Source organism: Ranitomeya variabilis, chromosome 8, assembly GCF_051348905.1.
Source record: "Ranitomeya variabilis isolate aRanVar5 chromosome 8, aRanVar5.hap1, whole genome shotgun sequence".
Lineage (NCBI taxonomy): Eukaryota > Metazoa > Chordata > Amphibia > Anura > Dendrobatidae > Ranitomeya > Ranitomeya variabilis.
The window spans coordinates 212,383,101-212,396,297 of NC_135239.1; the positions used below are offsets into that span (position 1 = coordinate 212,383,101).

Genomic DNA, 13,197 nt, shown 5'->3' on the forward strand with positions numbered 1-13,197 from the left:
GCCCCAATCCTCAGTATCCAGTGATATAATGCCCCAATCCTCAGTATCCGGGGATATAATGCCCCAATCCTCAGTATCCGGTGATATAATGCCCCAATCCCCTGTATCCAGTGATATAATGCCCCAATCCTCAGTATCCGGGGATATAATGCCCCAATCCTCAGTATCCAGTGATATAATGCCCCAATCCTCAGTATCCAGTGATATAATGCCCCAATCCTCAGTATCCGGGGATATAATGCCCCAATCCTCAGTATCCGGGGATATAATGCCCCAATCCTCAGTATCCGGTGATATAATGCCCCAATCCTCAGTATCCGGGGATATAATCCCCCAATCCTCAGTATCCGGGCATATAATGCCCCAATCCTTTGTATCCAGTGATATAATGCCCCAATCCTCAGTATCCAGTGATATAATGCCCCAATCCTCAGTATCCGGGGATATAATCCCCCAATCCTCAGTATCCGGGCATATAATGCCCCAATCCTTTGTATCCAGTGATATAATGCCCCAATCCTTTGTATCCGGTGATATAATGCCCCAATCCTCAGTATCCGGGCATATAATGCCCCAATCCTCAGTATCCGGTGACATAATGCCCCAATCCTCAGTATCTAGTGATATAATGCCCCAATCCTCAGTATCCGGTGATATAATGCCCCAATCCTCAGTATCCGGGCATATAATGCCCCAATCCTCTGTATCCGGTGACATAATGCCCCAATCCTCAGTATCCAGTGATATAATGCCCCAATCCTCAGTATCCGGGGATATAATGCCCCAATCCTCAGTATCCGGTGATATAATGCCCCAATCCTCAGTATCCGGGGATATAATGCCCCAATCCTCAGTATCCGGGGATATAATGCCCCAATCCTCAGTATCCAGTGATATAATGCCCCAATCCTCAGTATCCGGGGATATAATGCCCCAATCCTCAGTATCCGGTGATTTTATGCCCCAATCCTCTGTATTCAATTATATAAATGCCGCAATCCTCAGTATCCAATTATATAAATGCCCCAATCCTCAGTATTCGGTGATTTTATGCCCCAATCCTCTGTATTCAATGATATAAATGCCCCAATCCTCAGTATCCGGGGATATAATGCCCCAATCCTCAGTATCCGGTGATTTTATGCCCCAATCCTCTGTATTCAATGATATAAATGCCCCAATCCTCAGTATCCGGGGATATAATGCCCCAATCCTCAGTATCCGGTGATTTTATGCCCCAATCCTCTGTATTCAATGATATAAATGCCCCAATCCTCAGTATCCGGGGATATAATGCCCCAATCCTCAGTATCCGGTGATTTTATGCCCCAATCCTCTGTATTCAATGATATAAATGCCGCAATCCTCAGTATCCAATTATATAAATGCCCCAATCCTCAGTATCCGGGGATATAATGCCCCAATCCTCAGTATCCAGTGATATAATGCCCCAATCCTCAGTATCCAGTGATATAATGCCCCAATCCTCAGTATCCGGGGATATAAATGCCCCAATCCTCAGTATCCGGTGATTTTATGCCCCAATCCTCAGTATTCAATGATATAATGCCCCAATCCTCAGTATCCAGTTATATAATGCCGCAATCCTCAGTATTCAATGATATAAATGCCCCAATCCTCAGTATCCAGTTATATAATGCCGCAATCCTCAGTATCCAATGATATAAATGACCCAGTCCTCAGTATCCGGTGATTTTATGCCCCAATCCTCAGTATCCGGGGATATAATACCACAATCATCAGCCCCAATCTACAGTATCTGGTGATATAATGCCATACGATTTTTTTTTACTGTAAGAGCTGTGACAGTATGGATTCTTTACTCAGCAAGTAGTGAGACTGGATTCCCTACTGAAAGAGTAGTGAGACTATGAATTCTTTTATTGTGCAAGCAGGGACACTACGGATTCCTTACTGTAAGAGCAGTGACACTATGGATCCTATACTGTAAGAGCAGTGACACTACGGATTCTATACTGTAAAAGCAGTGACACTATGGATTCTTTACTGTAAGAGCAGTGACACTATGGATTGTATACTGTGAGAGAAGTGACACTATGGATTCTTTACTGTAAGAGCAGTGAGACTATGGATTCCTTACTGTAAGAGCAGTGACACTATGGATCCTATACTGTAAGAGCAGTGACACTACGGATTCTATACTGTAAAAGCAGTGACACTATGGATTCTTTACTGTAAGAGCAGTGACACTATGGATTGTATACTGTGAGAGAAGTGACACTATGGATTCTTTACTGTAAGAGCAGTGAGACTATGGATTCTTTACTGTAAGAGCAGTGACACTACGGATTCTATACTGTAAAAGCAGTGACACTACGGATTCTTTACTGTAAGAGCAGTGACACTATGGACTCTATACTGTAAGAGCAGTGACACTACGGATTCCTTACTGTAAGAGCAGTGACACTACGGATTCCTTACTGTAAGAGCAGTGACACTATGGACTCTATACTGTAAGAGCAGTGACACTACGGATTCCTTACTGTAAGAGCAGTGACACTACGGATTCCTTACTGTAAGAGCAGTGACACTACGGATTCCTTACTGTAAGAGCAGTGACACTACGGATTCCTTACTGTAAGAGCGGTCACACTGTGGATTCTATACTGTAAGAGCAGTGACACTATGGACTCTATACTGTAAGAGCAGTGACACTATGGACTCTATACTGTAAGAGCAGTGACACTGTGGATTGTATACTGTAAGAGCAGTGACAATGTGGATTCTATACTGTAAGAGCAATGAGACTATGGATTCTTTACTGTAAGAGCAATGAGACTATGGAACTTTCTGCCACATGATGTTGTAATGGCTGATTCACTGATACATTTCTATGAGGCCTGGATGCCTTTCTTGATGATATTTTACAGGTTATGCGACATTGATCCTGTGAACTCGTCGAAATGGTGAATGTAGAAGCGGAAAGGATTTATGCCAATAAAAAGGGCAATTTGCACCCTAAGAGCACAGCCTTGTAGGGGATATCACCCCTATAAATAACGCACCATTATTGCTCTAATCGCTGCCTTCATTCAGCAGAAACTGAATTTTAATCAAATATGGAAATTATCTGGGTGTGGCCAAGAGGCCCATGCATTATTCTGCCCACTGGTTTTCCACGCCCCACCTTCCTCACTGGTGATTGACAGCGCTGGCTTGTCTGCAGTGATGGAGCAATAATAGGGCGATATTTATAGGGGCGATTCCTCTACAGGGCTTTAGTCTGTTCGGCCAGTTTGAGCTGACACTCCTTTTGATGCTCCTCGCTTCGCCATCTTCTGTGATCCGCTGCAGACTATTCCCCCGCCCGGTCACTATTCTCACTTTTCTTGGTGGATTTGATTCTTTAATTTCAATGTTACAACAACACTGACTGTTTTTTTGGCTACTTTGTTGCAGTCACAAGTTGCTAATTATTGGGATGGAGGTGCTCAGTCGTCCCCAGGACTTGAGAGGATGATGCAGATTTTGCACTGGAGCCAGGAGTGGACAGACCTATGGTGCAACCTGTGCATCCGCCCAGGGGCCACAAGAGGTCCGGGGGCCACTACCACCTCCACAGCAGGTGGGATTCTGCATAATGCTGAGTGTTTGGACTGCAAAGGGCCCATATACTGTTCTTGCACAGGGGCCTCCGGTCTGCCCCTGCCTGGAGCTGTCTGACCTTGGGTGGGCACCATTCCCTATGCCCCTCGCTAGCTGTGCCATGCCTCGGTATCACTAATGCGCCCGCTGCTTGCTCTTCTCCATCAGACTTGTTTTCTCTCTGCATTTTGCATCATCTTCTGGCACGCGATATCACTTTCTAACTGGACATATCCGTGCACCGAGGCGCCGCTCAGGACCGCAGAACCATTACAACGTAGGATTGGGCCAGGTCTGACACGGCCGGTTCTCCTCCCTCCATGGATCCACTCCGGAGCTGCTGTCCGCCTCTCGGTAGCTGCTGTCCGCCTCTCGGTAGCTGCTGTCCGGCTCTCGGTAGCAGGCAGCCATGATGTCCCTGTCTGTCATGCACCGGTCTGGCTTTGAAGTGCGACCAGGGGCTCACTCACGGTTCGGCTCCAGGCTCCTTGCATTATTTACTAGGTGGAGGGGAGAGATGGCTGCTGCAGATACAATCACTGCGCACACTGTGTTCTCTCCAGCAGAGCAACAGATCCAGAGGATGAAAAGCAAAGTGCGCCATGTCCGCGGGTGCTGTGCCAGCGCAGGCTTTATTCTGTGCTCTCCATGGAATTAGAGTCTCCTTACTGTGAGGATGCAGGGTCGCCGGAGACCCCGGGGTCTCACTGCACACAGGGACCCCCGGGCTGTCTGCCCCTTCACGTGAAAATATCATCCATAAATATGACGGCCGGCTTTATGGCCCCCGAATAAACAATGTGGAAGCAATGGAGCCCGGACTGTGCTGACGGCGCCGCAGGGAATCTCACCATGGGACTATAGAGATTCTGCACATGGACAGAATCAGGGGCGGCACACCGGCAAATGTCCAGGACCCTAGGGGAGACCCTAAGAATTGAGAAACTGGGACCAATTCACTGCTACAGATCACCAGGGAATGTACGATGATCCCCGACACCACCCCAGACCACCAGGAAATGTAACATAATCCCCGACACCACCCCAGACCACCAGGGAATGTAAGATGCGCCCTGACACCACCCCAGACCACCAGGGAACGTAAGATGATCCCCGACACCACCCCAGACCACCAGGAAATGTAACATGATCCCCGACACCACCCCAGACCACCAGGGAATGTAAGATGCGCCCTGACACCACCCCAGACCACCAGGAAATGTACGATGATCCCCGACACCACCCCAGACCACCAGGGAATGTAAGATGTGCCCTGACACCACCCCAGACCACCAGGAAATGTACGATGATCCCCGACACCACCCCAGACCACCAGGAAATGTAACATGATCCCTGACACCACCCCAGACCACCAGGGAATGTAAGATGCGCCCTGACACCACCCCAGACCACCAGGAAATGTAACATGATCCCCGACACCACCCCAGACCACCAGGAAATGTAACATGATCCCTGACACCACCCCAGACCACCAGGGAATGTAAGATGCGCCCTGACACCACCCCAGACTACCAGGAAATGTAACATGATCCCCGACACCACCCCAGACCACCAGGGAATGTAAGATGATCCCTGACACCACCCCAGACCACCAGGAAATGTAACATGATCCCCGACACCACCCCAGACCACCAGGGAATGTAAGATGATTCCTGACACCACCCCAGACCACCAGGGAATGTAAGATGACCCCCGACACCACCCCAGACCACCAGGGAATGTAAGATAATCCCCAACACCACCCCAGACCACCAGGGAATGTAAGATGCGCCCTGACACCACCCCAGACCACCAGGGAATGTAAGATGATCCCCGACACCACCCCAGACCACCAGGAAATGTAACATGATCCCCGACACCACCCCAGACCACCAGGGAATGTAAGATGATCCCTGACACCACCTCAGACCACCAGGTAATGTAACATGATCCTCGACACCACCCCAGACCACCAGGGAATGTACGATGATCCCCGACACCACCTCAGACCACCAGTGAATGTAACATGATCGCCGACACCACCCCAGACCACCAGGGAATGTAACATGATCCCCGACACCACCCCAGACCACCAGGGAATGTAAGATGATCCCTGACACCACCCCAGACCACCAGGAAATGTAACATGATCCCCGACACCACCCCAGACCACCAGGGAATGTAAGATGATTCCTGACACCACCCCAGACCACCAGGGAATGTAAGATGACCCCCGACACCACCCCAGACCACCAGGGAATGTAAGATAATCCCCAACACCACCCCAGACCACCAGGGAATGTAAGATGCGCCCTGACACCACCCCAGACCACCAGGGAATGTAAGATGATCCCCGACACCACCCCAGACCACCAGGAAATGTAACATGATCCCCGACACCACCCCAGACCACCAGGGAATGTAAGATGATCCCTGACACCACCTCAGACCACCAGGTAATGTAACATGATCCTCGACACCACCCCAGACCACCAGGGAATGTACGATGATCCCCGACACCACCTCAGACCACCAGTGAATGTAACATGATCGCCGACACCACCCCAGACCACCAGGGAATATAACATGATCCTCGACATCACCCCAGACCACCAGGGACATGTAACAAGATCCTCGACACCACCCTAGACCATCAGGGAATATAACATGATCCCCAACACCACCTCAGACCACCAGGGAATATAACATGATCCTCAACACCACCCCAGACCACCAGGGAATGTAAGTTGCACCCCGACACCACCCAGACCACCAGGGAATGTAAGATGATCCTTGACACCACCCCAGACCAACAGGGAATGTAAAATGTATCCCTTTACAATCTCAGACTACAGGGGAATTTATAACTTACCCATTTCACTGCCTTATACCATTAATGAATTTATAATTGAGCCTCCCTAGACCACAAGGGAATGTAATCCTTACCTTTTCTCTGCCTTTGTCCAGCAGAAATATACAATTAGCCTTCTCAACTACCCTAGACCACCAGGGAAACTATAACTAACCATTAACCACTTCACAGCATGTAGACCAGCACAGATGTGTGATTACCTTTTTCACTATCGTAGATCACCAGTCACAGTCTTACACAAGTAGTGAATGTACATTTAATTCTATACTTACCCTAGACCCCCAAGGAACGAATAATTAACCATTTCACTATCCAAGATCATCGAGGATTGAATAAATATTTTATTTCACTCCCCAAGACCTTCAGATGCTAACCCTATGATTACTCTAGACCACCAAGGAATGCTGAATTAACCATTTAATTTCTCTAGACCACCAGGGATTTTGAAATCACAAGAGACAGTGTCTAACTATTGGGGATCCACTCAGTTTATAGGTTAATTGTGTCTTACCTTCCTCTCTGGAAATTTGCATGAAGGACTCGACCCCTTTCTCGCCATAACTTCCTTCTGACGCCAGCGTGGACACGTAATTCCACCCCATTGCTTTAACGATGTCCACCATGGCCTGAGCCTGGAAGGAATCTGGAGGAACCACCCGAGAGAAGAAGTCGTAGCGGCGGTCATCGCTCAGCTCGGGGGCGGTGGAGCCGTAACTGATCTGTGGGATCTGCCGGGAGAAAAGGGAGAAAAGATCAACATCAAAAAGAGGAGTCCGAAAACAACACCAGCGCTTGAGACAAGCAGGGGGACAACGCTAGGGGGACCGGTGGCCACACTAGTAGTCAGACATCCGAGAAGGACCAAGAAAGCGCTGAACAGGATTATCTATCAGAATTTAAAATATTGCAACTCATTGACGAAGCCACTGACCGGGACGTAGGGGAACGTCGGGGGTCCAAGGGATGGGTGATAACTTATTGATCGTGTGGGTCTGACCACTGGGACCTATTGGCAGAATGAGCAATTTTCGTGCCCAATGGGAATCTTTTATCCTTGTAGGAATGGAACGGCAGTGCACATGCTCAACCAGCGCTCCCTGACAACAATGAGCATGCTCAACCAGCGCTCCCTGACAACAATGAGCATGCTCAACCAGCGCTCCCTGACAACAATGAGCATGCTCAACCAGCGCTCCCTGACAACAATGAGCAAGCTCGACCAACGCTCCCTGCTGGCAGTGCACATGCTCAACCAACGCTCCCTGCCAACAAAGCGCATGCTCGACCAACGCTCCCTGCCGGCAGTGTGCATGCTCGACCAGCGCTCCCTGCCAACAATGCGCATGCTCAACCAACGCTCCCTGCCAACAATGCGCATGCTCGACCAACGCTCCCTACTGGCAGTGTGCATGCTAGACCAGCGCTACATGCCGGCAGTGCGCATGCTCAACCAACACTCCATGCCAACAATGTGCATGCTCGACCAACGCTCCCTGCCGGCAGTGTGCATGCTTGACTAGCGCTCCATGCTAGCAGTGTACATGCTCGACCAGCGCCCCATGCCGGCAGTGCGCATGCTCGATCAATGCTCCCTGCCAACAATGAGCATGCTCGACCAGCGCACCATGCATTATCAATGGGGCTGTCGTTAAAAGTCGCTGAGGGATGACTGGGTCGGCAGAGGAGCATGCGCACTGCAGGTCCATTATAAAGGGATAAAAGTGCAGATTCGTGCGGATCCCGGTGGTCAAACCCCAATGACCATTACGTTATCACCTAACCTGTGGATATGTGATAACTTCTCTTCACCGAACAATCCCTTTTATTTTTCAGGATCTGTGAGAACCTAAATCTGCGCCCCCAACAGAGGATATGAGGGGAAGCCATCAGGATGAGACACAGGAAGAGAGAACTGGGCTTCGTATTACAGACATCCAGCTCCCGTGATAGATCTGCGGCCGCTGCGCTCCCATCTACTCCACATCTCCAAAGCGTTTTATGTTTCCCTATTTCATGATAATTTACCATTCTTGAGAGACGCCATAAGGGAGAATTGGAATTTTATTTTGTAATTTTGTGTAGATGCCAAGTGAAATGTATCAACAATGCTCAAAACAGAACGAGGAGGCTCAGCGGCAGCCACGTATATTACACTCATCAGTCTAAGTCACAGGCTTAAAGACACAGCTACTGTATACACTGTATACCAGAGCTACATCCTCTATTATACTGCAGAGCTGCACTCACTATTCTGCTGGTGCAGTCACTGTATACATACATTACATTACTGATCCTGAGTTACAACCTGCATTATACTCCAGAGCTGCACTCACTATTCTGCTGGTGCAGTCACTGTGTACATACATTACTGATCCTGAGTTACTTCCTGTATTATACTCCAGAGCTGCACTCACTATTCTGCTGGTGCAGTCACTGTGTACATACATTACATTACTGATCCTGAGTTACAACCTGCATTATACCCCAGAGCTGCACTCACTATTCTGCTGGAGCAGTCACTGTGTACATACATTACATTACTGATCCCGAGTTACCTCCTGTATTATACCCCAGAGCTGCACTCACTATTCTGCTGGTGCAGTCACTGTGTACATACATTACATTACTGATCCTGAGTTACCTCCTGTATTATACCCCAGAGCTGCACTCACTATTCTGCTGGTGCAGTCACTGTGTACATACATTACTGATCCTGAGTTACCTCCTGTATTATACCCCAGAGCTGCGCTCACTATTCTGCTGGTGCAGTCACTGTGTACATACATTATTGATCCTGAGTTACATCCCGTATTATACTGCAGAGCTGCACTCACTATTCTGCTGGTGCAGTCACTGTGTACATACATTACATTACTGATCCTGAGTTACCTCCTGTATTATACCCCAGAGCTGCACTCACTATTCTGCTGGTGCAGTCACTGTGTACATACATTACTGATCCTGAGTTACATCCTGTATTATACTGAAGAGCTGCACTCACTATTCTGCTGGTGCAGTCACTGTGTACATACATTACATTACTGATCCTGAGTTACATCCTGTATTATACACCAGAGCTGCACTCACTATTCTGCTGGTGCAGTCACTGTGTACATACATTATACTACTGATCCTGAGTTACAACCTGCATTATACCCCAGAGCTGCACTCACTATTCTGCTGGTGCAGTCACTGTGTACATACATTACATTACTGATCCTGAGTTACAACCTGCATTATACCCCAGAGCTGCACTCACTATTCTGCTGGTGCAGTCACTGTGTACACACATTACCTTACTGATCCTGAGTTACCTCCTGTATTATACTCCAGAGCTGCACTCACTATTCGGCTGGTGCAGTCACTGTGTACATACATTACATTACTGACCCTGAGTTACTTCCTGTATAATACCCCAGAGCTGCACTCACTATTCTGCTGGTGCAGTCACTGTGTACATACATTACATTACTGATCCTGAGTTACCTCCTGTATTATACCCCAGAGCTGCGCTCACTATTCTGCTGGTGCAGTCACTGTGTACATACATTATTGATCCTGAGTTACCTCCTGTATTATTCCCCAGAGCTGCACTCACTATTCCGTTGGTGCAGTCAGTGTGTACATACATTACATTACTGGTCCTGAGTTACCTCCTGTATTATACTCCAGAGCTGCACTCACTATTCTGCTGGTGCAGTCACTGTGTACATACATTACATTACTGATCCTGAGTTACCTCCTGTATTATACCCCAGAGCTGCACTCACTATTCTGCTGGTGCAGTCACTGTGTACATACATTACATTACTGATCCTGAGTTACTTCCTGTATTATACTCCAGAGCTGCACTCGCTATTCTGCTGGTGCAGTCACTGTGTACATACATTACATTACTGATCCCGAGTTACCTCCTGTATTATACCCCAGAGCTGCACTCACTATTCTGCTGGTGCAGTCACTGTGTACATACATTACTGATCCTGAGTTACCTCCTGTATTATACCCCAGAGCTGCGCTCACTATTCTGCTGGTGCAGTCACTGTGTACATACATTATTGATCCTGAGTTACATCCCGTATTATACTGCAGAGCTGCACTCACTATTCTGCTGGTGCAGTCACTGTGTACATACATTACATTACTGATCCTGAGTTACCTCCTGTATTATACCCCAGAGCTGCACTCACTATTCTGCTGGAGCAGTCACTGTGTACATACATTACATTACTGATCCTGAGTTACATCCTGTATTATACCCCAGAGCTGCACTCACTATTCTGCTGGTGCAGTCACTGTGTACATACATTACTGATCCTGAGTTACATCCTGTTTTATACTGAAGAGCTGCACTCACTATTCTGCTGGTGCAGTCACTGTGTACATACATTACTGATCCTGAGTTACATCCTGTATCATACCTGTCACAGGGTCCTACTCCGGTACCACACAATCAACAGAGCAAGAGAATAGTGAACAATTCCAGAACCTTTATTTAGGCAAAAACACGAAAGGTCCATATATACAATCCACCACACTGAGGATACAATAGTTCAGAACACTAGTGCAGTTCAGTAACAGGATAAAAGTCCACCAATCCAGCAGAGAGCATAGCATAGTCCATATACTCTTCTTTCTCTCTGATATCCTCTTCACGTCATTCCACACAAGACTGATCTGTGTCTCACCTCCCTGATATATACAAGTTTCCCCCCTCATTCACAGATCAGGAGGGGGAAGGTCTCAGGGGCTTATCGTTTCAACAAGCTAGGTCAACATGTCATTAGCATATTAGCAAACAACATTATTCACTGACCCTGTGGAGAGATAACAATACAGAACTGTGGGGAGAATATCAGATGGCAAATAACAACTCATCCTACAAGAGAACACCATGAAAATAAGTAAAATAGAAATATACACAAAAATGATACCCACATAGCATATCACACCATCACAATACCCCAGAGCTGCACTCACTATTCTGCTGGTGTAGTCACTGTGCACATACATTACATTACTGATCCTGAGTTACAACCTGCATTATACCCCAGAGCTGCACTCACTATTCTGCTGGTGCAGTCACTGTGTACACACATTACATTACTGATCCTGAGTTACCTCCTGTATTATACTCCAGAGCAGCACTCACTATTCTGCTGGTGCAGTCACTGTGTACATACATTACATTACTGATCCTGAGTTACATCCTACATTATACCCCAGAGCTGCACTCACTATTCTGCTGGTGCAGTCACTGTGTACATACATTACATTACTGATCCTGAGTTACATCCTGTATTATACACCAGAGCTGCACTCACTATTCTGCTGGTGCAGTCACTGTGTACATACATTATACTACTGATCCTGAGTTACAACCTGCATTATACCCCAGAGCTGCACTCACTATTCTGCTGGTGCAGTCACTGTGTACATACATTACATTACTGATCCTGAGTTACAACCTGCATTATACCCCAGAGCTGCACTCACTATTCTGCTGGTGCAGTCACTGTGTACACACATTACATTACTGATCCTGAGTTACCTCCTGTATTATACTCCAGAGCTGCACTCACTATTCGGCTGGTGCAGTCACTGTGTACATACATTACATTACTGACCCTGAGTTACTTCCTGTATAATACCCCAGAGCTGCACTCACTATTCTGCTGGTGCAGTCACTGTGTACATACATTACATTACTGATCCTGAGTTACCTCCTGTATTATACCCCAGAGCTGCGCTCACTATTCTGCTGGTGCAGTCACTGTGTACATACATTACATTACTGATCCTGAGTTACCTCCTGTATTATACCCCAGAGCTGCACTCACTATTCTGCTGGTGCAGTCACTGTGTACATACATTACATTACTGATCCTGAGTTACTTCCTGTATTATACTCCAGAGCTGCACTCGCTATTCTGCTGGTGCAGTCACTGTGTACATACATTACATTACTGATCCCGAGTTACCTCCTGTATTATACCCCAGAGCTGCACTCACTATTCTGCTGGTGCAGTCACTGTGTACATACATTACTGATCCTGAGTTACCTCCTGTATTATACCCCAGAGCTGCGCTCACTATTCTGCTGGTGCAGTCACTGTGTACATACATTATTGATCCTGAGTTACATCCCGTATTATACTGCAGAGCTGCACTCACTATTCTGCTGGTGCAGTCACTGTGTACATACATTACATTACTGATCCTGAGTTACCTCCTGTATTATACCCCAGAGCTGCACTCACTATTCTGCTGGAGCAGTCACTGTGTACATACATTACATTACTGATCCTGAGTTACATCCTGTATTATACCCCAGAGCTGCACTCACTATTCTGCTGGTGCAGTCACTGTGTACATACATTACATTACTGATCCTGAGTTACATCCTGTATTATACACCAGAGCTGCACTCACTATTCTGCTGGTGCAGTCACTGTGTACATACATTATACTACTGATCCTGAGTTACAACCTGCATTATACCCCAGAGCTGCACTCACTATTCTGCTGGTGCAGTCACTGTGTACATACATTACATTACTGATCCTGAGTTACAACCTGCATTATACCCCAGAGCTGCACTCACTATTCTGCTGGTGCAGTCACTGTGTACACACATTACATTACTGATCCTGAGTTACCTCCTGTATTATACTCCAGAGCTGCACTCACTATTCGGC

The 13,197-nt window shown here is 47.3% G+C and overlaps 1 protein-coding gene across 2 annotated transcripts in view; it reads right to left on the reverse strand.

Moving 5' to 3' along the window:
- Positions 1–13,197, reverse strand: part of GRM7 (glutamate metabotropic receptor 7) — a 475,889-nt gene that overhangs the window by 252,428 nt on the left and 210,264 nt on the right. For both annotated transcript variants that reach the window (XM_077276814.1, XM_077276813.1), the window contains exon 2: positions 7,011–7,227. In XM_077276814.1, the coding sequence (XP_077132929.1) occupies positions 7,011–7,227 (217 nt within the window). The remainder of the gene's footprint in view (positions 1–7,010; positions 7,228–13,197) is intronic.